At 40.9% G+C, this 24927-nt stretch overlaps 2 protein-coding genes across 22 annotated transcripts in view; both read left to right on the forward strand.

Moving 5' to 3' along the window:
• Positions 1-428: 428 nt before the first annotated feature.
• On the forward strand, positions 429-9001 carry tapt1b (transmembrane anterior posterior transformation 1b). The gene is made up of 14 exons (XM_056409996.1): positions 429-621; positions 1199-1329; positions 1426-1544; positions 2039-2201; positions 2312-2447; positions 2807-2904; positions 2994-3063; positions 3240-3320; positions 3489-3598; positions 4961-5020; positions 5502-5570; positions 5686-5762; positions 5864-6036; positions 6630-9001. Exons 1-14 carry the CDS (start codon positions 444-446, stop codon positions 6866-6868), a joined length of 1704 nt encoding a protein of 567 aa, XP_056265971.1. The 5' UTR covers positions 429-443; the 3' UTR covers positions 6869-9001.
• Positions 9002-9965: 964 nt separating this feature from the next.
• Positions 9966-24927, forward strand: part of prom1b (prominin 1 b) — a 31310-nt gene continuing 16348 nt past the window's right edge. For 5 of the 21 annotated variants that reach the window (XM_056409207.1, XM_056409205.1, XM_056409197.1 and 2 more), the window contains exons 1-4: positions 9975-10586; positions 20147-20208; positions 20702-20728; positions 20826-21031. In XM_056409207.1, coding sequence (XP_056265182.1) covers positions 10316-10586; positions 20147-20208; positions 20702-20728; positions 20826-21031 — 566 coding nt within the window. In that variant the 5' untranslated portion in view covers positions 9975-10315. Of the gene's footprint in view, positions 10587-20146; positions 20209-20701; positions 20729-20825; positions 21032-24927 lie in introns of all 21 variants that reach the window. The other 16 variants (XM_056409189.1, XM_056409190.1, XM_056409193.1 and 13 more) reach the window with 9 other exon arrangements.

The following is a 24927-nucleotide window of genomic DNA, read 5'->3' on the forward strand; positions in this document are numbered from 1 at the left end:
GTGAAGAACAATAGTTGTACAGCTGAAGAATTAAAACTAATAAAGAAATTAAGAACAATAGTTTGACTGCTGAAGCATTCCAACTAATAAAGAAGTTCAGAATTTTGGACTGCTGAAGCATTCTTTCAAACTAATAAAGATTACAATAACAATGACCGCTGAAGCATTCCATTTCATTAATTTATTGACTACTAATTAGCAAAAATCCCAGGTCTGTGTCGTTGTTTGTAGCGAAGTTTTACCAATATCTACGCATTCAAATAGGTCCGCCAGTACTTCCAGGACCTTCTAAAAAGCTACGCGACTCAAGCATCGTGAACATCCCGTGGACGCGACTGTCTTTTTAAACGCTCTAGTTTCTAACACCGTGTCGACGTAATGACGTCAGAGCGTGTGACGCCGATGTCAGTTGGTCAGGCATCGGATGAGACCGTTTGGCGAAGATGGCGGACTTGTTGTCGTCAGGTCTGGGAGAGGAACAGGAGAAGGAGAAGGAGGACAAGGAGTGGGGCGGGAAGGCTGCCAAAACAGAGGAGAACCAGGAGAAAGACGGAGTCACAGAGACGTTGGGGTTCAACGATAAAAATGGAGGCAGTAAGGGGAAGAAACGCAACCTGTCAGGTGAGAGCTAGCCCCGTTGTTATAGCACCGGTTTGACAGCGCTAGCTAGCGGCTGAAGGTTTTTATTTTTTTTATTTCACGTCGCTGGGAAACATTTGTTTTGATAACATTCAACAATTTAGGGATGAATTTCAACCTCAACTGTGAGCCGGTACTCATGACACAACATCAGTCCTCAGCCTCACGAATACAGTTGAATTAGTGAATAGGACACAAATCTTTGCAGCCGGGATCCAACATTCTTTGTTATAGCAGCAGGTTTATGGTTTTGAATAAGATGTTCAGCCATGACATCCGGGTGTAAGCTTTGTTTGTCCGGATGTCAAGTCATATAGTTAAGGTAGTTCTTATCGATGCACATTTTTACGGTTTATTATTAGCGAAGCACTCCTTTGTTTGCAGTGAAAATACAGGCACCTGCTGTTAACCTGTCAATGAAGTTGCCAAAGCTTTCTGGGATTTAGTATTTTTTTTTATCACGAAGGTGTGAGAAATCATTGCCAGGCGAATTTCTCTTTAAAGCTGCAAGTGTCTATGTGTGTTTAATGCTTTGCCTCTTGTCCTTATCTGGCTCTAGACTTGTCCCTGGTCAGATTTATAACCACTGAGCTGACCAGAGGATACTTCCTGGAACACAATGAGGCCAAATACACCGAGCGCAGAGAGAGGGTCTACACCTTCCTCCGTATCCCCAAAGAGCTGGAAAAGGTAAACACACAACCCATTGACTGTGAAATGTCTTCGTATAAGTCACAGATAAATTAATAGTCTCCTATGTGTCTGACTCTCATTCTTTCTCTTTAGTTGATGACATTCGGCTTCTTCCTCTGTCTGGATGCCTTCCTCTATGTTTTCACCCTGCTGCCCCTCAGGGTGATTCTGGCCCTTTTACGGCTCCTCACGGTGCCTTGCTGTGGCCTCAGGTGAAGTATATACTTTGGTATTAGGGATGCAAATTAAAATACAAAATGTTACACTTTGTCTGAATGTGTCTGCATCTGTAGAAACCGGTTCTTGTCAGTCAAAATACTTAGTGGATACATTTTTTGTTGATAAAATACTAAATGAACCAATAATATTGATAATCAAGTCATTTATGGAGCAAAATACTCTCACTTTCACTTTCTTAAATGTGAGGATTGGCTCCTTTTTTTTATTTTTCAAACACTGTAAGTTAAAAATCTTAGAATTTTTGGGGGAAAAAGCTGTTTCAGAAAGTGATGATTAAATGCAGTCTTGTAATATACAGATTTGGTAAACACATTCTGGTGGTAATGTCAACGTTTATAAACGGAAGCAATCGTTGCAACATTGTTCTTAACCTCTTGGGGGCAGTAGAGATCTTTCTGATTTTGTTCAAACATGACAACCTGCCCTGTAATATAAAGTAATTGTTTTGTGTGTGTGTGTGTTTTAGTGGCTCCCGCCTGCTCCAGCCAGCTCAGGTGTGTGATGTGCTGAAAGGCTTCATCATGGTGCTGTGTTACACTATGATGAGCTACGTGGATTACTCCATGATGTACCACCTTATCAGGGGACAGTCTGTTATCAAACTGTACATCATATACAACATGCTAGAGGTACACACATATGCAATATACAGTATCTAGTTCTTAAATGTACTGTACAGTGAGCCACCAACTCATTAGCTCTCTTGCCTCCGCACGCCCTTCCCCTGTTGTGTTGTCAGGTGGCGGACCGCCTGTTCTCCTCATTTGGTCAGGACATCCTGGACGCTCTGTACTGGACAGCCACCGAACCCAAGGAGAAGAAGAGAGCGCACATAGGCGTGATACCTCACTTCCTCATGGCTGTGCTCTACGTCTGTATCCTCACAGAGAGACAAGTCTGGGATGACGGGAAATGTTATTGCAAACTGGCAGATGATGTTCTTAGTTTTGATGAATATCGTGTTTCTTGTCTTTTGTGATAGTAAATCAACTATCTTTAGGTTTTAGACTATTGGTCGGACATTATAAGACATTTAAAGATGCCAATTTGTGCTTTGAAAAGCATTTTTCACTTGTGTCGGGCATTTTAATTGACAAAACAATGTCAGTTTATTGAAAATAGTCAGTAAAGTAATCATACGTTGCAACCTCACACAGCTGTTATCTATCAGAGTGAATGCTTTTCTTTGCTGTAGCCCTCAGTGTATTTTTTTCCTCAGCATGTTTGTGCCTAGTTCTCCATGCCATCCTCATCATGGTTCAGGCCACCACTCTAAACGTCGCCTTCAACTCCCACAACAAGTCCCTGCTCACCATCATGATGTCAAACAACGTGAGTAGAATGCACACAGAAGCACTAAACTCAATTAAGAGGACGTGCTGCATAAGCTCAGACATGTTTTTGGGGTGTTTTTGTTGCAGTTTGTGGAGATCAAAGGAAGCGTGTTCAAGAAGTTTGAAAAGAACAACCTTTTCCAGATGTCCAACAGTGGTACGTTTTGAATGATGCCTAAAAAATAAATCGCAGGTCTATGGATATTTTGTAACTCAGCCTTTGAACTCTGCGATTTGGGACACGGCACATTCATGGAATCAAGCTCAGCCGCGTGAGTTCAAACAAAGTAGGTTAATCCAGGATTGATTTTTTTCTCTTTTTTTTTCTCACAGACATAAAAGAGAGGTTCACCCACTACATCCTCCTGCTCATCGTCTGTCTGAGAAACATGGAGCAGTTCTCATGGAACACTGGTAACTAACGCAGCGCGGCTATAATGTGACATTAATGAACTCTACACAGCTGGTTTCTATATGACAGAAGTTACATCACGCTGCGTAGTGTGGCTCAGCGGTGAACAGTCACTGACATATATTACTAATGTTATATTGACACTAATCAGTTTTTATGGTTGTTTTTAGACCATTTGTGGGTGCTGTTTCCTGATGTCATCATGGTGATAGCCTCCGAGGTTGCCGTGGACATTGTGAAGCACGCCTTCATCACCAAATTCAATGACATCAGTGCTGATGTGAGTCCCTTTTTGCATACATACTGTCACAGTTTATCCTTTTAGGTTGTGGTTACATGTAAGTGGGACGGCTAAGGGAGCAATGCTGTTGTTTTAGAAGACAGTCGACCACAAAGAGCACATTTAAATTAATCTTGTTCTGGATCCGTCTCACAGTCCTCATCGGGGGATGGAGTTCGCTCAGTTAATGGTCTTTTTTAAACAGACTTCAAGCTGGAGTCACTCCTTGAGTTAGCCAGGCATGCTCTTTATTGTATCGCTATCACGTTGACGGTACATTTAAAGCCATAGTATTGTCAATAATATATGTCGATATTGCAACATAAAAAAAGCTAATTAGTACCATTTATAATAAATAAATACAAAATAAGCTAAATTAGCTATTAACAGTTCCTCTTTGCAGTAGTCATGGATAAACAAACAAGTTTAACTGGATCACCTTGATATGGAAGAAAACTTAGAAACACGTTGATTCTTTGCAAATTCTTGAGTTGTGAGCGGCTTTTAAATTTCTTTTTTATTTGCGTTGGACGTTGGAAAGTAAAGGTCACACTCGATATCTATGTGACTCTGAAAAAGTGTGATTTTTTTTACACTAACATCATTCGATGTCAGGTTTAACCGCTTGTATAGATCTCTAACAACCACACAGATCAGTTTGGGATGTGGTTGCTTGACACAGAGCAAAAATCCATCTGCTGACAAAAACAGTGAGATGCAGTGGAAAGCTCAGGAAGCTTCTAGGTTGACCATAGGTCAATAAGATGATCGCGTTCATCGTGAAAGGTGAATGAATGTTTACTCTCCACAGACATCACTCTATTCGGTTCCACTAACTTACACCAGGTGTGTTCTGTGTTTTACAAGCTTTGTTCCATCTTGTTCTCCCCCGCCAGACCAGATACTCTAGTATCAGACGGCAGTCAATGCAGGCATTTTTTCTTCTTGTTTTCATCAGGATCTCCTTCCCTCTTGTGTTCTCTTCCTATTTTATTTCCTTCAAGGAGTTGTAACTTTGATTACGTAACGGAGCCCAACTCCACAGGGAGGGATTAACCCCTTTATCTCTAAAGTGTCAGACCCAATCACACAAACCACACTCAGCGAGGGTTCAAGCACTTGTGTATCCATGCTCGTCCCTTCGATTCATTCCATGCACATTTTATCCTTTGTCTTTATACACGGATTTATCAAAATTAAATGTGATACATTTCCTGCCACTACTCATCCTGGACCGCCCCTGTATATTAACACATACGTGATGAACATAATCAGATACAATGTAACTTTATGTTTGATTGATATTGTGATGCTTATAAATTGTCTGTCTAGTGATGTGGAACCGGTTGTGTCCTTTTCCAGGTGTACGGAGAATACAGAGCCAGCCTTGCCTTTGACCTTGTCAGCAGTCGACAGAAAAACGTGAGTAAAATGATTTCAAATATCAGATTTGTCTCATCAAAAATCAGTTTTTCAAACTTGGGGTCAGGATCCAGGTTGAAGTTATTTAATACCTGTCTTATACACTACGTAGTTCAAACAATGGGATGTTCATTTATTTTTTTAATACTGTATATCGTAATTTTTATATAACCCCACTGTGGTGCGGTATTCTCCTTAAAGATTGTAAAAGTACATAATATGTCATATTAAAATGAGATGATCTCAAATTAAGTCACAGGACAGGTCCTAAAAGTTTAAGACATTCTTAACTATGGCAGCGTTATGAATAACATCTTCTATCACATCTTCTATCCTGTAATATCGGTACATATCTTGACTTTGTAATCACTGATATTTCCTAGTTTGTCGTATTTTTTAATATAATGTATTGGTTGCAGAAGAAGAAGCATGTTGGTTCTGCTTGATTCATTGTGAGCAAATGTTTTTAATGTGTCTCCAGGCTTACACAGACTACAGTGACTCAGTATCCAGAAGAATGGGCTTCATCCCCCTTCCTTTAGCTCTGCTGGTCAGTCACTGCTTATGGAAATATCCATTGCTCTGGATATTGTGCGGGTTCTAATGTTTATTGTTGATATACACCGATCACTTATCTGATGATTTATTTGTGTTTCTATTTCCAGTTGATCCGAGTAGTAACCAGCTCAGTGAAGATCCAGGGTTCGCTCTCCTTTATGTGTGTGCTGCTGTTCTACCTGGGGTAAATGTCAAGTGGTCTTCTCACAGTTTTTAACTCATGTGCAGTGTTTCTTATGTCGTTTTACATATTCACATATCTGTATTTTGTGTGTTTGTGAGCAGGATGATCACTCTGAAGGTGCTCAACAGTATCATTCTGCTGGGGACGTCCTGTGTGTTTGTCAAAGAGGCCAAGATGGAGGAGAAGCTCTTCAACCCTCCACCCTCAGTTGTCTCCAGCCGCGCAAACTCCCGAACTCACCGCTCCAAACACGATCCCACTTCACCACCGCAAGGTAGCGTTTTTTTCCTATGTTGTGAAACTGCATTTATTAAACCTAAAATGAGGAGTTAAGATAAGAGAAGATGTACTTTCTTGTCTTGCTTTGGCAGAAGCGCTACACACAGCTGCAATCAACATAGAACAATACATAGCCAGCAAGACAGTGCAGTGCTTCACCCAAGACACAGTAGAAATAGATATGTTTAATATTGCACATGCTCTGTTCGATGAGATATTTAAATACGTATGCGTTATAAGGAGAATTACTGTTGCTATGTCTGTCAAAACTTTCATTTTGACATGATAAATATACAGTTTACGATGATGACGGCAGCAGATTTAGTTGAAATTTATACTTTTTGAAACAATAGATTCTTGATTTCATACAGTAGTAGAAAAAAAGTAGTCTTTATATATCTTGTCGGCGACCGTTGATTTGGTCAAATTGACAACTGTCAGTAGCAGATTCAATCGCGGATGGTTGGTGAGCTAATTAATCTCCAAGCGTTGGTTGACTTTAGACATGATATTGAGCTCAAAGTCTGAGGCTAAAGCCGCACACTCCTCTTCTGCCTGTAATAATATCCACCACGTTCTCTCTGTTAGAACCCACGACTGAAAAAGGAGGAACATCTCCGGCAGCAGACAGCTCCGCGCCTGTCAACGCGGCGGAGAGCTCTGCCCCGACATTCCCCAAAAGCGACTCGGACACATTCTTGACCACGCCAGACGAGGAGGACGATGACAAGATCAACGCCAATACGGGACTGGAAGGGGACAGAACGCCCAAGAAAGATTTGCTGGAAATAGACCGCTTCACCATCTGTGGCAACCGAATAGACTGAATGCCACATAAAAGGACCAGTCAGCGTTAAAACCTGGCTTCATAGTGAGGTTCAGGGATCAGACACGGGTCATGGAGCATGCTCAGACGTGTCTTAGCACCTGACCCCCGGAGTATTTATTTATTTATTACTGACAAAGCCAGCCAAGGCATAAAGCTGTTACCACAAGCGTCAGAGGTCCCTGCAGATTGTTTCACGGTACCTCGTGAACCAGGTAGACTCAGAGGATGAGTCTTGGTTGTCGCGGCAACCTGAAGACGAGCTTTGCCGATGGCGAAGATTGGGAGAAAACTGGCGTGCAGATTTGGAGCAGGGCACGAAGCGAGAAACCAAAACTGCACCTGTGAAATAGGACAACACGGGTCGCCGTGTGAGTACGTGTTCACAAACACAAGCTCATATCTGTACAGTGCAGAGTTGTTTTTACATTATTTTCATTTCAAAAGCTTGACGAATTGTAATATTTGAAATGAAGTTTTTATGAAGAATCGTAGGTATTTTTTAAAATGTAGCTGCCGGTAATGATCGTAATACACGGAGCACGGACGCGGCGCCGCACACGCACCCATTATAATCAGCTGCAGCTGCTCCGCTGGCCGCACAATCGGCAAGCACGGCACTGCTCGTCATAAAAAACAAGTGCATCCATTCACAAATGATTTAAAAATACATACCTACTCGTACCAGAGACTCATCAAAGCAACCTTGCGGGTGTTTTTACATTTCACATGACAGTAAATCGATCAAATCAATGTGTTTTTCAGTGAACCGGTAATTAAAATCAATCCAGTTCATGAATTCAGAAACAGTTTCTGTATTATATGTAATTGGCAAAACTCAAAGTGCACACAGTGTCACCGAGCCGCCCCGGCTCATCATTGACGCATCCGTGCCCCGTGTATTTTGGCTGACTCATAATCACATTAACACATTATTGAAATCTCCAAATTGCTCTGCAGACACACACATTTAAAATGATTTTGTTTAAAGCGAGTTACTCGCTGTCGGACATGGCTGCAGTGACGCAAAGTCCGGTCTGTTCCCGGAGGCGATTTTACCTTTTAGATGCAGGTAAACATTTTGGAAGTTTTTGTATCAAGCAGTTTGTTTCGATATTGTTCCTTTGAAGCACTGAGAGAAGATGCTGCCTGTTTGTAAAATACACAAGTTTTTATTTTGAAGTGGACTCCATTGCCAGAACATTTTGGATGATGTTTCTTTTTGATGTGCGTTTTTTCTTTTTCTTCAATATGCTTCATCATTCAAGTCGTCTACATATCACCACTGTGTTCTCGAGCGCATTTCAAATTCACGGTGCGAGGCACCGGCATACCAGCATCAATTCAGCCTGTTTTATAATTGAGATTACATGGAGGAAGGTGAAATGTTAAAGGATACCTGAAGGCAGAGACACAGTGATGAATAACAGGAAACGTAAAGGAGGAGCATAGAGCACTATTTGAACCCCGCTGCACAATAACAACAGTCTTTAACCCTAAAGGTTGCTGGCTTTGGTTACTGAGAGAAGCCCAAATGACCCATGTCAAAAACTAGCCCCAAGTTCTCTCACAACATTTCATTAAAATCGAGCCACACTAAATGATTCCGTTTTGTGAAAAAGAAAAACCTGTGATCTTTGAAAGAAGATGCAACAAAACAGATCGTCTTTTAATGACTCTCACAGAAAATAAGGAATTAGAGTTGAAACTGGGACAATAGATGAAATAAGAATTGCACATCGTACTTTGTTAATAACAGGGAAGCAAACAGAGAAGTCCACAGTACTCTACTTTTATTTCTCATGTTTCAGTAAATGGGCATTCTGGTTTTTTCATCGAACACCAGGTATTTATTGTTCATAAGAAATATGATTGGCTTCAATGTAATACACGAGAGGGCACAAGCGGGTCAAATCTAACCCGACCAGAGGAAAGTCAATACAGTAAAATAAATAAGTGTGCTTCTGTGTGCGCGTGTGTGTGAGAGATCATTTGCAGTACATGAATGGATCGCACTACATACTATATGTATGCATCGGATATTTCATTGTTTTTAATTTGTCATGTCCATATCATTTATGTAACATATTTTCTACATGGTAGAAGAAGAATAAACCAAGATTTTGTTTCGTAACTTCTTGTGGTGTGTGTGTGTGTGTGTGGCAGGAACAGTGGCGGGTGTTTCACTGAAAGGAGTCACTGCCGGCTCTGTTCACAGGGCAAAACAGAGCAGTCCACTGTTCCCCCTGAATGGACATTTTGGGAGGTTTCTGTCATCACAGTCATTCACACACGGGGACTTTTCTTTTCTTTTTCAGGGTCCAACACATGAATGATCCACTTCTGGATGACAGGACTTGTGTTTTCCTGATTACATCAACATACAAGTGTACACTAAACTAGTATTGTGTATTCTGTTGAAGGAGGATGAAAGAGCGACAATATATCGAAGACTTAACCCGGGGCTATGGTGTGGTTTTTAAACTGAACTTTAGGTTTCCTCCCCTTTTTTTTAACCCAAACCTTTCGTGTTTCACTCCCCTTGACTGTCTATTTGATGAACTTCAGCTGAAGGTCAGTGGTGAAGTGTAGAGTCACTGACCTGCCTCACAGACACCATCTGAGATTATGTTGTTGGATTGTCTCCTATACATCCACAATAACACTATCGGACCTCTAATGTTCAGATTTATTAAATACAGATACACATCGACTCTTCGCTCGAATAAACATTACAGACGGGCCCTTTTCAAATATGAAAGCGGGTCCTCATTGGAGTCGATTTTTGTCTCAGAATACTCAAATGTAAGTAATCAACAATAATATGTAGAAATTATTTATTTAAAAGAAATGGTCAGTTAATAATGTGTGTTGTTGTAATATAGTGACTAAATTTGAATTTTCGTGACTTCTGCAGTCGTGTAAAAAAACAGAGATATTCAAGAAATACTCACTCACCTCACAACAGTACTTTGGTAAATGTACTTAGTTACTTTCCATCTGTACTTGTCGCGAACATGTCATCACGGTGTCGCGCGACAGCGAAGCGCCCCGCGATCTTTCAGCGGGCACGAGCGTTCTTGGGTTTTACGTGCACGCGGGATTAGGCTACTCACAGCCCGGCTGGTGAGAGTGAGGACACCGAGACAACGAGCACATCCTCTCCCGCTGGTCCGCTTGAAACCGTCGAAGGTATCCGGGGAAAAAATGTCTGCCATGAGTCCGAACCGAGAAACCAGGAGCTAACGGCTGCTTTGACTTCGACCGTTGAATGTGAAGTTTGAAAGTTTTCCCTTCGGACGGTGGTCTGTGAGCTGCGAGAGGGACAGGTGTCCTTTCGCGTCACCAGCGCGTGCCTCTCGTCCCCTCTCTCCATCTCCCGCTGGACTGTACCGGGGCTAGGAGTTTTAACTTTTATTTTTGTACAAAGTTGGACTTTTTCTGAGCCATGTTGTGGACGAGGTGGCTCGTCCTGCTGCTCTGCTGGGGGTCCACGAGCGGCGAGCGGCCGGCGGATGAAAGGGACGAGACCGCGGCGGAGGCCCGGACGGACTCCCGCAGACAACGGTCCCCTCCACCGGTGGAGCCGTTGGACTTTGGCTTCGTGCCGGCGGCGGTGTATGACACCCACGCGTACTACGAACCGGGGCCCGTGGGGATCCTCTTCCACATGGTCCACGCTTTTCTCTACGTTATTCAGCCGAACGCCTTTCCCAAAGGTGAGATATTACGTCACCCCCTCCTCCTGCTCCCCACTCCCTCTTTCCTTAATTTGTCTGTTATACCTCTCACATGGGACCTGTGAATCGGCTCAAATACACATAAAATAACAATATGTAAAATGTGTGTTTAAATTATGAGAATTGTACCTTTTTTGTGACTACAAGTTTTTTCTACTTCAATTGACCACATGCAGTTATCGGAGGACAGCACGTGACCCTCGAATAATCATGAAGATAGTGATAAGGCACAACTTTTTGTTGTGTCACAGATGTTATAGAAACGTATTTATATACTCAGTATACAAGTATGATTTAATTTGGTTAATAGATACACAGCTGCACATGAATGAAAAAAGTTGTGTAAGTGTCAATTTTTTCTATCAATTCAATTCAATTTATACAGCTCAAAATATCACAAATTACACAATTTGCCTTGAGGGATTTACAATCTGTATACATACAACATCCCTGCCCCAAATGATGATCCATAGCATGTTGTATACTTCTGCCCGGTGTCAAATTCATTCCGAGTTTTGGATAATGTGACGGCATGAAACTGTGGCCGGTATTGTACGTCTTTCTTTAAACACTAACACCACCTGTCAGTGCACCATCAGTATTTTACCTATAAGCTACAGCCACTTGGTTCCCAACCTGGAGGTTGAGACCCACCCAAGGGGTCCCAAGATAAAGTGGGGCGTTGTGTGGGTGCAACAAGGCTGTTAAAGTGATAAGAAAGACAATACGGTATATGACTGATATATTTGTATGACTTGTTCCTCTTTTCTATCGGAAAAATACTGGATATTTACACATCTAGCCTCATAGACTGATAAAAGAGGCCCTGTTCACAACAGCCTTTATGACAGGTCACTGTCTTCCATTTAGGCTGATTGGCCAGGGCCCTGGTAGTGTGCATGCTGGCTCACGAAGAAGAATCGGATCATAATATATTTGATCAGTTATGCCTGTTTTTATGCCAAAAGGTGGGAAAACACTTGCTTTTCTTTGTAGCGTCACAAACCTTCCGACTGACCTGTTTCACGTCATAAACTCAACAACAAAGTCCAAAAAACCCTGAAAAACCTCAGAGACGGCTGATTCTTTGCACACTGCTGCTCTATCTGTCGTCTCTCCCCGAGTGTAAATATTGGATTAAAAAAGCATGTGCATAAGCATAATGATATATTCGTGTTGGGCCCTTAAATGACCGTAGTAATGGGTTTAAAAGCTCGCTTGTGAATGACCCTCTCTGGGGCCCACGCTTTAACATTATTGAATTGATTAGGTCTATCACTTGATCAATACATACAAAGTGAAAGTTACTGCTCTCTTTGCCGCCAGGTGTAGAAAAATCCAAGAATGGATATCTAGAGCTATAATCAACTCAAAGCGGTTTGTTTGTGTTCTGTATGCGCCACTATGAGCGTGTACGTTGGAGGAGGACATAGTGCAATAGGATTGAAGGTTTTAAGTTGCTGCCATTTTGGTGTCCAGGGTTAGAGCCACTGGTTGGGTAATCAATTAGCAGATCAGCGATTAGAGGAGGCTTTCTCAGTCACCTGCATCACTGCGTAATACCGTAATCCACTGGACCATATGCTGCTCCTGCAAAGGGGACTTTCCACTATGAATTACTGTCGTCCACTCCCACAGGTAGAGACCACCTGGATGTCATGTCACGCATCACACGGATACCTCGAGCTTCATTATTTACTCCAGATTAACTCGTCGGCAACAGAGCGAAGCAAAGCCGTCGGTTCAGTTTGAAAAAAATTATTCATCGGGAAAAATGCAGCACAAGCGCGTACTTTAGAAAATCATTTGTCTGTGAATCCCAAAACTTAAAAGGGATTGTTGTGAATATTAGTTGTGCGTGTTACTCAAACTGCCTCAACATCTTTCCTAAGACAGATAAAACTGTTTTAAACAAAGCCTGATTTAATATGTCGTCAGACAGCCTTTGGTACTGCATTAAACAACTAAATAAAGAATTGTACCTCCTTAATTAAAAAAAAAATGTTTAACTCTTTATATATATATATGTATTATACAGGACTGTCTCAGAAAATTAGAATATTGTGATAAAGTTCTTTATTTTCTGTAATGCAATTAAAAAAACAAATGTCATGCATTCTGGATTCATTACAAATCAACTGAAATATTGCAAGCCTTTTATTTTTTTTAAATATTGCTGATTATGGTTTACAGCTTAAGAAAACTCTAAAATCCTATCTCATAAAATTTTAATATTTCCTCAGACCAAGTTAAAAAAAAGATTTATAACAGCTGAGTGTTTGTCAAGGCTCAGGAAACCCTTGCAGGTGTTTCGAGTTAATTAGACAATTCAAGTGATTTGTTTAATACCCTACTAATATACTTTTTCATGATATTCTAATATTTAGAGATAGGATATTTGAGTTTTCTTAAGCTGTAAGCCATAATCAGCAATATTAAAAGAATAAAAGGCTTGCAATATTTCAGTTGATTTGTAATGAATCCAGAATGCATGACATTTTTGTTTTTTTAATTGCATTACAGAAAATAAAGAACTTCATCACAATATTCTAATTTTCTGAGACAGTCCTGTATATATATATGTATGTATATATATAAATAATATATATAGATATAATATATGTTTTTTTAAAATCTCATCTAATTAAGACCTTTATAGCTAAATTATTATTTCAAGATAAATTATAGAGGTAGAAAAGAATAAATGTGTCAAGACCGGCACTGACTGTTTACATGCATGCACACAAATACAGATTTATAACGTGAAGACAATATCTTTGATTTAACTACAAGCAGAATTCTTAACAATTCATATTTCTTTAGAAATGTGTGTTTGTAAGTGCTTATTGTTAGCAATTTAGATGAAATAATTGTGGATCAATATATCTCTCGTATATGATTTAATCACGATACGATTAATTTGAAAGATGATAAGTTATCATCATGTCCAGCCTTATTTACTCATCTACTGCTCATCAAACTGCTGAAACTACAGTCAGTCTATACTTAACGCTCTGGTGTGACTTGGTGTCGGAAAATGTATCCTCGTCTTATTAGGATCTGTTAACATTTAAATGTAATATAGTGTCTGGATGCGAGTTATTGACAATAGTACTGATCAAAGAAATATAACTTTTACTCTGGTTTTACTGCCCACGGTTGTTTCCCTTCACATTTTATTTGTATGCTGAACTCTTAAGATACATCTCATCATGGCTGTAGCTCAGTGGGGTATGGGGGTCGTCCTGCAACCCCAAGGTCGTCGGTTCGATCCCCGCTCTCCCCATTAATTGCAAGTCGAAGTGTCCATGAGCAAGGCACTGAACCCCCAGTTGCTCCCCGGGTGCATCACTGCTCCTCAATAACTAAGGATGGGTTAAATGCAGAGAATACATTTCGTTGCCTGTGCACCTGTACTCCGTGCAATGACAATAGATTGAATCCAATCATATCTCTGTGTACGATATACCTTTTTAGAAAACACGGTAATCCTTGGTGGTTCAGTCTCGTCTGTCGATACTTGCATTGAGGGAAGCGCTTGAGTCTATAATTAGCAGAGGTGACGGTTTGTGGTCAGGACTGAGGTTGACTTGAGGTTAAATCAATGCTGAGCAGACCGAGAAAATGTAGTCGACTGATTGGTTTTGTCAGATAATTCGATATGTAGATGGTTGAGCAAAATCTCCACGAATCCCTGTTGTATTATGAATATAATTCGTTTTTCAGGCGGCTCGGAGCCGAGTTTGAATTGGCGCCCAAGGGTTCACCGATAGTTCCCGACCGACTCCTGCTCTTCCCTCTCCCGACCCGCTCATCCCTCCTTATAAATCTGCGTGACGTTTGTTTTTGTGGCGAAGAAGCATTTTGGACTCCTTCCCCGTGTGAGGAGGTTGTGTCTTATCCCTCCGATGCACACTGGGTAGATTAGAGGATTATCATCCACAGGGCTAATGCTAACACTGCACAGCCAACATTGCTACAGATGGCATGGTCACACACACATGCACACAAATGTGCAAACACGCACATGTACACACATACTGAAACTGGGTCATAGTCATGGTATTTGTCCGTTTGCCTTAATTACTGGGACTGATCAGGAAGCAAACGTCTTAAATCAGATCACAAACTGATGAGTTGTCTGATGAGAATAAGTGTGAGAAAAGGGAGGAATGGCCGCCTCCAAAACGTCCAGTGTATCATGTGTTGGTGCTTTAGATCTGCAGCTTGCATTGTAGCTGCCGTTCCTCTTTTATGCACTTTACATTCTGCAGCTATTTCAGGCTTCCAACATGTTGTTCTTACTGGGAGTCTGGACAGCACATCCACAGAAAAGTGGCAGCAGAAATCCATTTATTTTTAAATCGCTGTTTTCTGTCTTTCTGATATTTGCAGATATTGTCAGACTTGACAGTCAACTCGAATCTTTAGTTTGCCACTATTTAATTAATAAAGGAAATTATGGACAGCTCAGTCGATAATGAAAACAATTTTTTGAGTCTCTCGTCTTTCTTTATCTTAAATTGATAAATGATGTCTTGTGGGAAGCCCCTAATGCAGTGCCTTTAGTGCAAACAGAGAGAAGGATCACATAATCCTCTTAGTTGTTTTGCTCCAGCTCACATATGGCTGTGGAACTTTCTATAGCTCCTGTTTCCATGTACATACAACCTGAACTTATAGCCTAATGCTGTTAGTATTTAAAGCAAAACACAGGACCAGATAACTGCTTTGGCAACCCTGACATGACGTATGTCATCATATGTTTTTAACAATATCCCTTCCTCTGAATGTTGTGACTTGTCATAACATAATTGTGGTAAAGCAGTGGTGCTGGCTCTTATACATTTTAGAGCTACAATTTCAGTTTGTCACCACAATGTTAAATTTGTTTCAAAACCATTGTAATTAATACATTGTCTGTCCATAGACCTTCTCGTGGTAACTTGAAAGCAGTGGTTCCCCACCTGAGCATCAGGACCCCTCCTGTAATTCTACCTTTAGATCTAAAAAAATCCTTTAAATAAAACGGTTTGAACCAATTGTATGATTTGCAGCAGGCATTTGTAATTCATATTATAACTAGAATGGGCACTCGGTAGAGCCCATACCTTCGCATATCACAAGATTGGGCACTGAATTATGAACATTTTGGCATTATTTGCATGCCAATTGGATATAAATTGACCGCGCTATGGTAAAAAGAAGATGTTGACCTTTTCATGACCTTGACCATGACCTTTGACCCGATCGATCCCAAAATCTAATCAAATGGTCCCCGGATAATAACCAATCCCACCAAATTTCATGCGATTCAATACGATTTTGACCTTTTTCATGACCTTGACCTTTGACCCGATCGATCCCAAAATCTAATCAAATGGTCCCCGGATAATAACCAATCATCCCACCAAATTTCATGCAATTCGGTTTCATACTTTTTTACTTATGCGAATAACACGCATACAAATAAATAAATAAATACACGGCGATCAAAACATTACCTTCCGCATTTTCAATGCGAAGGTAAATATTCTCCGATGTGAACATCACTCTCTGGTGAAACTGCTCACAGCTCATGAACACGTGCAACCTGGTACGAGGGGTTGCAAGTAGATACTAATATATGTATTTTCCATGCCATTTTCCATTTTCCAATCATTGAATGAATTGCATTTCTCCAGTAGTGGAACTGGGATCTTACTATCTTTCCCCCCGAAAGAAGGTTCAAAGTGTTAAAAAGTCAGTTCCTGTCCAGACAGCTGAGGAGCCTCTCCATCACACGGGCAGAGACCGACCATCATGATCATGTGAACCCTTGTCATCACTCCCGCTGAATCCTTGATTTCTCTTTTGTTTGGATGAAATGTAAATACCTTGAGTAATTTCAAGTGTGACATTATTGATATAGAAGGAAAAAAAATCGTATCAAAAATAAGCAGTTTATCTGTGTTTCAAAAGCGAACATGTTGACAAATCCACTTCGACAAATCCACATTTAACCTGATTGGGGAGCGGATGCAGATGTTTTGTGTGTGTGTGGCTGAGAGTGTTGACATTAAATGTAGGCCTAAATAGTATAGATTGTTGTCAGGTTGCATAAGGCTTCGTTCCCACCTTCCAATAATCTCTCAGCGGGTCAGGGTAGGGGATTGTGGGAGTTTACACATTGCAGTAAGAAGGTAACTAACCTGCAGCAGTGTTTGATGTTCTACTGTTGACTTATTTAGCCTTAGAGAGGCCCGCATGAACCCGTGTGTCATCTGTAGTGGATCCGATGTTTGCTTCCCCTTGTTGAACTTGTGTAAAACAACAATAAACCCTAATGAGGTTTCTTTAAAGGCCTTTTTATTGTGTGAAATATTAGACAAAATCTTAAATAATAATGACGATACTAAAAAGTTGGTTTATCAAAGTTAGAGCTCCACAACAGATGCCGAACACATGTATGAATGAAAATCAAAGTATGCATGTGTTGGTACGAAAGCAGTTCCTCTTCTTGACGAGGGCGGGCCGTGGTGGGTTCATTCCTTCAGGTCTCACTCTGAGGGTTGTTTAACCCCCCCAACCCACCCCCCACCCCCCTTTCTTTCATTTGCAGCAGCTACTTCGTATATTGGGTCACTGAACTAAGCTGCCTAAGCTCAACTGCCCCCGAGGGCTAATGCTAACTAAGTACCTGAGCACAGGTGGCATCAACATGACTCAGATGTGCTCATATGCTTCACCTGCAGAGTTAAAAGAGTGAGACGTCGACTCGCCCGACACACTCTGAGATTTATGAACGGTTCTGAGTAAAATAAGACGGCCACCGTAGTGTTGAGCGGATTAGCCAAATGGTCAGAGGAGAAATCGAACACCTCAGCTCCTTTTACTCACCAGAGGGGCTTATTCAGAGACAATTTTACTTTTAAAGCACAGACTTAAAACCACATGTGGTTTAGAGGCAGTTGCTTTGCAGCCTATAATTCAACAGAAGAAAACATAAAATATAATGGAACACTCCAAAGAGATTGTTTGGTATGCACAGTATACCAAACTAATGGTTTAAGTATTCTTGTGGCCATTATTTTGTTAGTGGTCAGTATGTAGAGAGGGCTGAAAGGATCATTTAATTAATTAATTAGTTGAAAAGCAACTATTTTGCTCATCAGTTTGTTTCCGTATTTGTTTTAAATGCTGAACCATCTCAGATATATATTTATATATATATATATTTATATATATTTTTTTAAAGGTCACCATGGACTCTGACATTATATACAGTTTTCACTTTCCTTATTCACTATTCTCTTAAATTTTAATGACCTGCCAAATCAATTGGCAGATGTAAATAATGACTATAGTTGCAGCCCTCGGTGAAATGTGGGGCGAGAGAGGATGACATGAGTGAGAGGATAAAAAGTACAGCACAGCATACAGAGACAGCAGTAGTACATGTGCTTCCTCATCTCACCTGAGGTTCAGCAGGTGTGCAAGCAGAAGGGTGTGTGTGTGTGTGTGTGTGTGTGTCAGCATTAACATGCTAAGCTGGCCTCCATCTGCTTGTTGTCATTTGCAATTGCACCTAATGTACGAACCTGAGAGGACTGGCTATGTGACAATATTACATTCTTAAAAGACAAAAATATTAAAATACTTTTTTTCACTATCACTTGTCGACATCGGCACTTCAACGAGGATGTAGCAGGGCACCGACCATGTGAGAGATCGGATAGCAAACACTGGAAAACATTGCGTTTACTATCAGCCATCAGTGTTCATCGTTCATATTTTGTACTGTGTATGTCCACATAAATAATGTGGAAGAAGTATTCAGATCTTCACTTCACCCTCCTGTTACCTTAGGGTCAATTTGACCCCATTCAATGTTTTTTACCCTTGGGGTCAATTTGACCCCAGCAATTAAAACCTCCAGAAAATTATTAGAATTAATCTTGTTTTCCAAGTTTAAGTGTGAGGTACTTTATGTTTGTTTGTTGACTACCTAAATAGCCCTTTAAATATATAAAAAAGTTGATATTTCTTATATGTTTGACACAGTGAAAAACAGCCTGGGGTCAAAGTGACCCGAAAGAACACCGACATTAAACATTGAGGTCAAATCGACCCCAAGGTAACAGGAGGATTAAGGACTTACATTTGACAAGTAAAAGTACTTAGCATCTGGCCCATTTCAGAATAATAAATATTGTATTAATTTATTGGATTCTAGTTAGATTGATATGTAAGCATACCCTTTCCATAGCAGCCATGGTGGTAATTAATTGCGGGTAAGCACAGGTGTAATTAATCAAACTGATAAGGTCCCATTCTATTTAGTGTCAGTCATTATAGTGAGCCATCATGCACTATATCTGGGCCCCTCCCCCCCGACATGGAACGGGGCCCTAATTAACCTTCTTTATGTCACCTGTGTTTACCCTGCAGTTGCATGTCAAAATGCTGCTGTGAAAATGGCTGCTATTTTAAGTACTTTATATACTGCTGGGTATATGTAATCTGTAATATTACATCATAATTTGTTAGTTGATAGTTGTTGAATTTATTTGCCATAAAATAAATGTAGTGGAGTAAATGTACACTTGAGTAAATGTAGTAGATTTAGTACTGTAAAAAGATTTTGGTTTTTTTAAAATTTAAATGTATTTATTGTATATTTTTCTTTTGCTGCCCGAGTTGTCATGTGTGTGTGTGTGTGTGTGTGTGTGTGTGTGTGTGTGTGTGTGTGTGTGTGTGTGTGTGTGTGTGTGTGTGTGTGTGTGTGTGTGTGTGTGTGTGTGTGTGTGTGTGTGTGTGTGTGTGTGTGTGTGTGTGTGTGTGTGTGTGTGTGTGTGTGTGTGTGTGTGTGTGTGTGTGTGTGTGTGTGTGTGTGTGTGTGTGTGTGTGTGTGTGTGTGTGTGTGTGTGTACAGGTGTTGTGTGTTAATGTCTCACTGATGTCTGATTCCAACTCTGGATGTCTGTATTTGGCTGACTCTGTCATCCTGGTGACTGATTAGTGTGATTGGGTGCTGTGTGTTCAGTGTGTGTGTGTGGCGTGCATGTGCTAAATAACAGCGTCCACCAGCCAGGTAGGCTTAGCGTTGCCTGACCCATATAAACACACAGACAGCTGGACAGAACTGACGTCCTCATTGGCAAACTACACAGAACAAACAGCTTCTGCAAAATCACACAGCTGTTAGATATACGACGAAATACAATCGCAATACTTTCCTCGGAAATTAAAATATGAATCCTCATAATCTCTGTTGCCAGCTCATGAACAGATAAATGGATTTGTCACTCCAGTTCCCAAACGTTATACAGGAAGTGTGTTTAATTGTGTGTGACATTGGCAGACACTCTAAACACTGTTGTGCAAGTGATTATAATTAAATGTTTGCAGATTGAAAGACTTAAGACTTTTATATTTCTTGCACTGTGTTATTTGTGTATTTGTGTTATGCACCATCCGCCAAGACACATTCCTTGTATGTCCAACATACCTGGCAATAAATGGTTCTGATTCCTATCTGTTCTATTTGTTTTTTCCAGATCTGATTGTTAAGGTCATTCAACAAAACATGGGAGGAATCAAAATAGAAGAATGGAGAAAGGTACGTTTGATTCAAGTGATAATTGAGATTAACCTAATCATCATATTAGGCAGTGTTTGGATATTTGATTGATAAATATAATTGTTTTTAATAGTTGGAAAAAATTGCACCTTGCAGTTATAGAAATGATATCCGAGTGACTTTTGTTTAATATGGCCTTAGAGTCATATGAATAATATATTAAGTCTCTCAAATACTTTGGACATTTAACAGTGAGAATCATAAATTGATGATATTGTGGAAATATCCAGTAAATACTGTGATGCTAACCAGCCTTTTGGGACTCCCCTGGTTTGTCACGAGTTGGTTTTAGAGACATTTTACTATTTCTTTTCATCTTTTTTCTCCCTTGACTCGTGATGTTTCCTTCAATTCCCTCTTTGGAAATTGCATTTGTGCTGCCTCTTAATCTCTTGACTGACTTTTTTGTTGTCGTCTTTCTTTCCCTCTTGCCACGGCTTTGTGTGTGTGTGCATGTGCTCTGGGGCCACAGCCAGAAAATGTGGTGCTGTTCCTCCAGGTAAACTCCTCGTAACTTTGTTTTCCCAACATACAATGGCATACAAATGATGAAGTGAGGCGATTTGTGACCGTATGAATATCTCCTCCTCCTGCAGTGGATCCACTACGAGGCCGGATTCCTCATATGTGCGACCATCGGCATCATCTTTCTGGTCCTCACCCCCATCATCGGCCTGTGTTTCTGTTTGTGCCGGTGCTGTGACAACTGCGGAGGGGAGATGCACCAGAGACAGAGAAAGAACATCGACTGCCAGAGAGGTTTCTTCACCGCCTCGCTCATCGCCACCTCCATCTTCATTGTGTGAGTCGTTCTTTTCAGCCTTTATCATCTCATCTTTTTTGTCAACAGCATGAGGATTATTATTTTTTATTATTACAGTGGTTCTGGATTTATTGCTTTTGATGGGTTGTTGGAAAGTGGATTTTGGCTATACTGAGCTAGGTACTGCTAAGGTTATTTAGACCGGTGCAACCAGTACACAAATGTCTTCTAAATTTGACAATTATGAACCAAAACATCACTTCTCTCCCTCATTTCCTGCCAAATCGGTACAATTTGTAGTAAAGGCGATAAAACTAGAATTGAGTGAAAAAGTCACGACAATTAGTTTTATAACAATTAACTGAAATGTCTCACTACTCAAGGATACCAGATGAAAAGTAATTATAAGTTCATTGTGAAAGTATTTTGGCGCGCAACACAAATTATGCAAAAACTCAAGAGGTGTACACAACTTATGTTTGCACAGTTTTTGCATGCTTATGCGTATGTTCTCAAAGGAATACCTTCTGTAATGTAGATCGAGAAGAGGTGAGAACCCTGACCCAAGTGACATCACTCAAGGCAGTTTATCAGATGTTGCAGAGCTCCTTTTTCCCCTTGTAGTATTCCTTAAGAGGTGTCAACAGAACTTTGATGCGTACAATCTGTGAAGTTTCCCTTCAACACAAACTGCTCACATTCAGACCGGGACTGAAGGTCGTTAACCTGCCGCGTAGGAGACGGATGACGGACGGAGAAATTCAACCCAAACTGAGCCGGACAGTTTGGTGTCATCGATCTCACTGGGCTGACTGTGGGGACTCTCTGTCTGAATGCGGGCTTTCACGTCATAAACATGCATGCTCACCAGGCACGTGCACAGATGGAGCCCAAGTGGTGCTCAAGCACCAGCCCTTTTGCCCTGGATGAGAAAAGTGCCCTTTTTGCTGGAGCCCACTTTTTTTCTTCATTAATAAGTATTTAAGAACAAAAAGTCTCTGTCATCAAGTCCTCCCAAATGTGTTTGGATATCTGTCGGGGCATTTATTAGAGTTATTGTGAGAATTTCGCCCCGACATGCGGCCCTCACTAAGACTAAGGTGTGATTAAGACCTATTACAGTTATCACAACCCTGTCTTCTGTGTCATGTCCTCGAGCAGTCCACACATGTATCAGCTGAGTTTTAAAGGAAAAATACTATGTCACAGGATATTGTTGCACTTTGAGTTGGCAATTTGTTTGGTAATTGTAATGTTTCACATTATTGGATAATATGATGGGTTATATTTTTTTCCAGGTAACCATATCTTTTTGAGCAACATTTCCAACACATGTTAGATTAGATTTGACTTTATTCATCCCCGCAGGGACATATTGCGGGAAGCAGCTAACATATTTACAAATACAAATATAAAATAAAATAGCAGGGCATATTACATTTAGGAATTTAAATAAGACAGAAATATAAATGTAACAATTAAAATCAAATAAAATGACACAGGAACGGAATTTTAAAAATAAAGGAAATAAAAATGTTGAAAAAAAAATCGTAGCCTCCCCTTTCTTTGAATCCTACAAACGCCCCTGATGACGTGACGCTTGCCCTTTTAATGGAGTACATGTGATTAACTGCCCTTATTATGAAACATTTAAAAATGTTTTGCTCCAGCCCCCCACAGACAACCCGCGTCCACCACTGCCCAATACAGTGCAGTTTTTACTTTACACTATGAATATATAAGTGCAAGAAACTAGATGAGAGACGCATAGATGGATGGATGACATTACTTCTGCTGTAATCTGGCGCGATCGAGAAAATTACAGGGTGGCGGGCGGAGATTTCAGGGGGGCGTTCCAATTTTTTTTAATGTCATGCGATCTACCAATACTACGCGGCGATCGACTGGTAGATCGCGGCGATCGACTGGTAGATCGCGATCGACGTATTAAGCACCCCTGATGTAGATGGTAGATGGTGAGCAAGAGAGAGAGAGAGAGAGAGTCATTCTTGCAGGCCGACTTGCCTTCCTCGGTCCTGCTGCAGAGGGAACAGGGTTGGTTAATAAATTAGTCTCTTTTAGCATTCACAGCTGATGGAAGGCAATCTCAAGGTCTGTTAAGATGGGGTTGAAAGGACTATGTAGATCAGGGGTGCTCACACTTTTTCAGCAAGCGAGCTACTTATAATATGTTATTTATATATATATATATATATTTATATTTATTTATATACACACAAACCCTGAAAAAGCAGGGTTGTCATATTTTGTTTGACTGTCAAAAATAATTTACAGTGAAAAATTGGAGTCTGTACTCAGTGTACTTTGAATTGAGAAACGGCTATTGTCACTTTAAATAACCCTTAAAAGGTGTATTGTTTCGTGTTGATTGCCTTCTCTTGTATCTGCTTTATTGGTTTTGATGTATGCCTTTTTATATTGTATTGTTTTAATGATTTTGTATATGTTTTAATCTACTTCCTCTTTGATCTGAATCGGACTTCTATTTTGAAATGTTAAAAGGAAGCGCACCTTTATTTTATGTTAAAATACAAACTTGACGGTACGGCTAAATGTTATGGACGGATGCGCATTTCATATGTTTTAATAGTTTGAATGGTCCCGTATGAGGCTAATGCTCTTACGGTGGTGACAAGGAGGTATTTAAGAAAGATTTTTGGTTCAATTGTATTCGCCGAAAGAAAGAAAATAAAGAAGTTCACCAGCAGTAGGCCTAAGTCTCACGCCGATTCAAATACGGGGATCGTACAGTCACCATGGAAACATTGTCACATGACATGAATGCACTCTCGTTCTGTGCTGTGACGTCGCTCGTGAGTAGTGACGTCACGGAGCAGCGAACCAGAGTCTGTAACTAGCAGTGACTTCCAGCAGAAGTTACGTCTGTGAATCTCACAGAAACCCCCCTCCACCCAGGGAAGTGGCTGAATTGGAGAAGGGGGTGGGCGGGCTCTGCTGCGAGATCACAAAACGGGTGGGTGGGAAGGTGATTCTCAGAAATGAGAATTGCCAAGGACAATTTATAAAAGAGGAACAAAAAGGGAATTCATTTCTTACAAAAAGAAATTAAAAAAGTGTTCAAGCACGTTATGCGTAACGCACTTGAACACTTTTTTAACACTCCCTCCTCCACTTCCTCCTCCTCCACTCCCTCCTCCTCCTCCTCCTCCTCCTCCGCGCAGTGCTCCTCGCGCCACCAAACGGGTGCACCTCCTTCTCCTCTGACCCGCAGCACCAGACACACAGGTCATGACGGCGTTTGTCCCCGGTCGTTGTTTTGTGATAAATCAACCACAACATTAGCGCTGCTGAAAACATGACGTCACAACTGGTCCGACGTTTCCTACAAAAATAAACAAACTCCGTGATTTCAAAGCCTCGTCCAGCTGTTTACTGACGTTAGTTATGTTTAGAGAATAGAGAGAGGGAGAGAGAGAAGAGAGAGGAGAGAGAGAGAGGGAGAGAGGGAGAGAAGAGAGAGAGAGAGAGATAATTCATATTCCGTTCTATTCAACAGGGGCTTGTCTAGGATTTGCGTGGCCAGACTGAAAAATAAATCATAAGGCCTCTCTTGTTCAGAGGGCCGGGCCAAATGTGGAGGTGGGCCGTATCCGGCCCGCGGGCCTTAGTTTGAGGACCACTGCTCTTGGCTGTTGATGTCTATCAATATCGCTTATTTTGAAAATGACGTCAGAGGGTAATACGGATCCGTATCAGACCAGCGAGGAGGGCAATACGTGGCTGGCATGACGCCCATTACCCAATCAGAACGCTTGTACTGTTGTTGCTATATAATAATTAATCTTTATTCATAAAGAACATGTAAGCTAGCGGTCTGATGCTGCCCAGAGGAAACGCAGGTGGAGGACAGCATCATCATCATTTTTTTGGGCATTGGGTGCCCTTTTTTTTGG

Source organism: Pseudoliparis swirei, chromosome 24, assembly GCF_029220125.1.
Source record: "Pseudoliparis swirei isolate HS2019 ecotype Mariana Trench chromosome 24, NWPU_hadal_v1, whole genome shotgun sequence".
NCBI classification, from domain to species: domain Eukaryota; kingdom Metazoa; phylum Chordata; class Actinopteri; order Perciformes; family Liparidae; genus Pseudoliparis; species Pseudoliparis swirei.

Coding starts and splice junctions, on each gene's coding strand:
- tapt1b (XM_056409996.1), top strand. CDS start 444: ATGGCGGACTTGTTGTCGTCAGGTCTGGGAGAGGAACAGGAGAAGGAG. Junction 5,021..5,501: donor TCAGCAGTCGACAGAAAAAC/GTGAGTAAAATG, acceptor ATGTGTCTCCAG/GCTTACACAGACTACAGTGA. Junction 5,763..5,863: donor GTGCTGCTGTTCTACCTGGG/GTAAATGTCAAG, acceptor GTTTGTGAGCAG/GATGATCACTCTGAAGGTGC.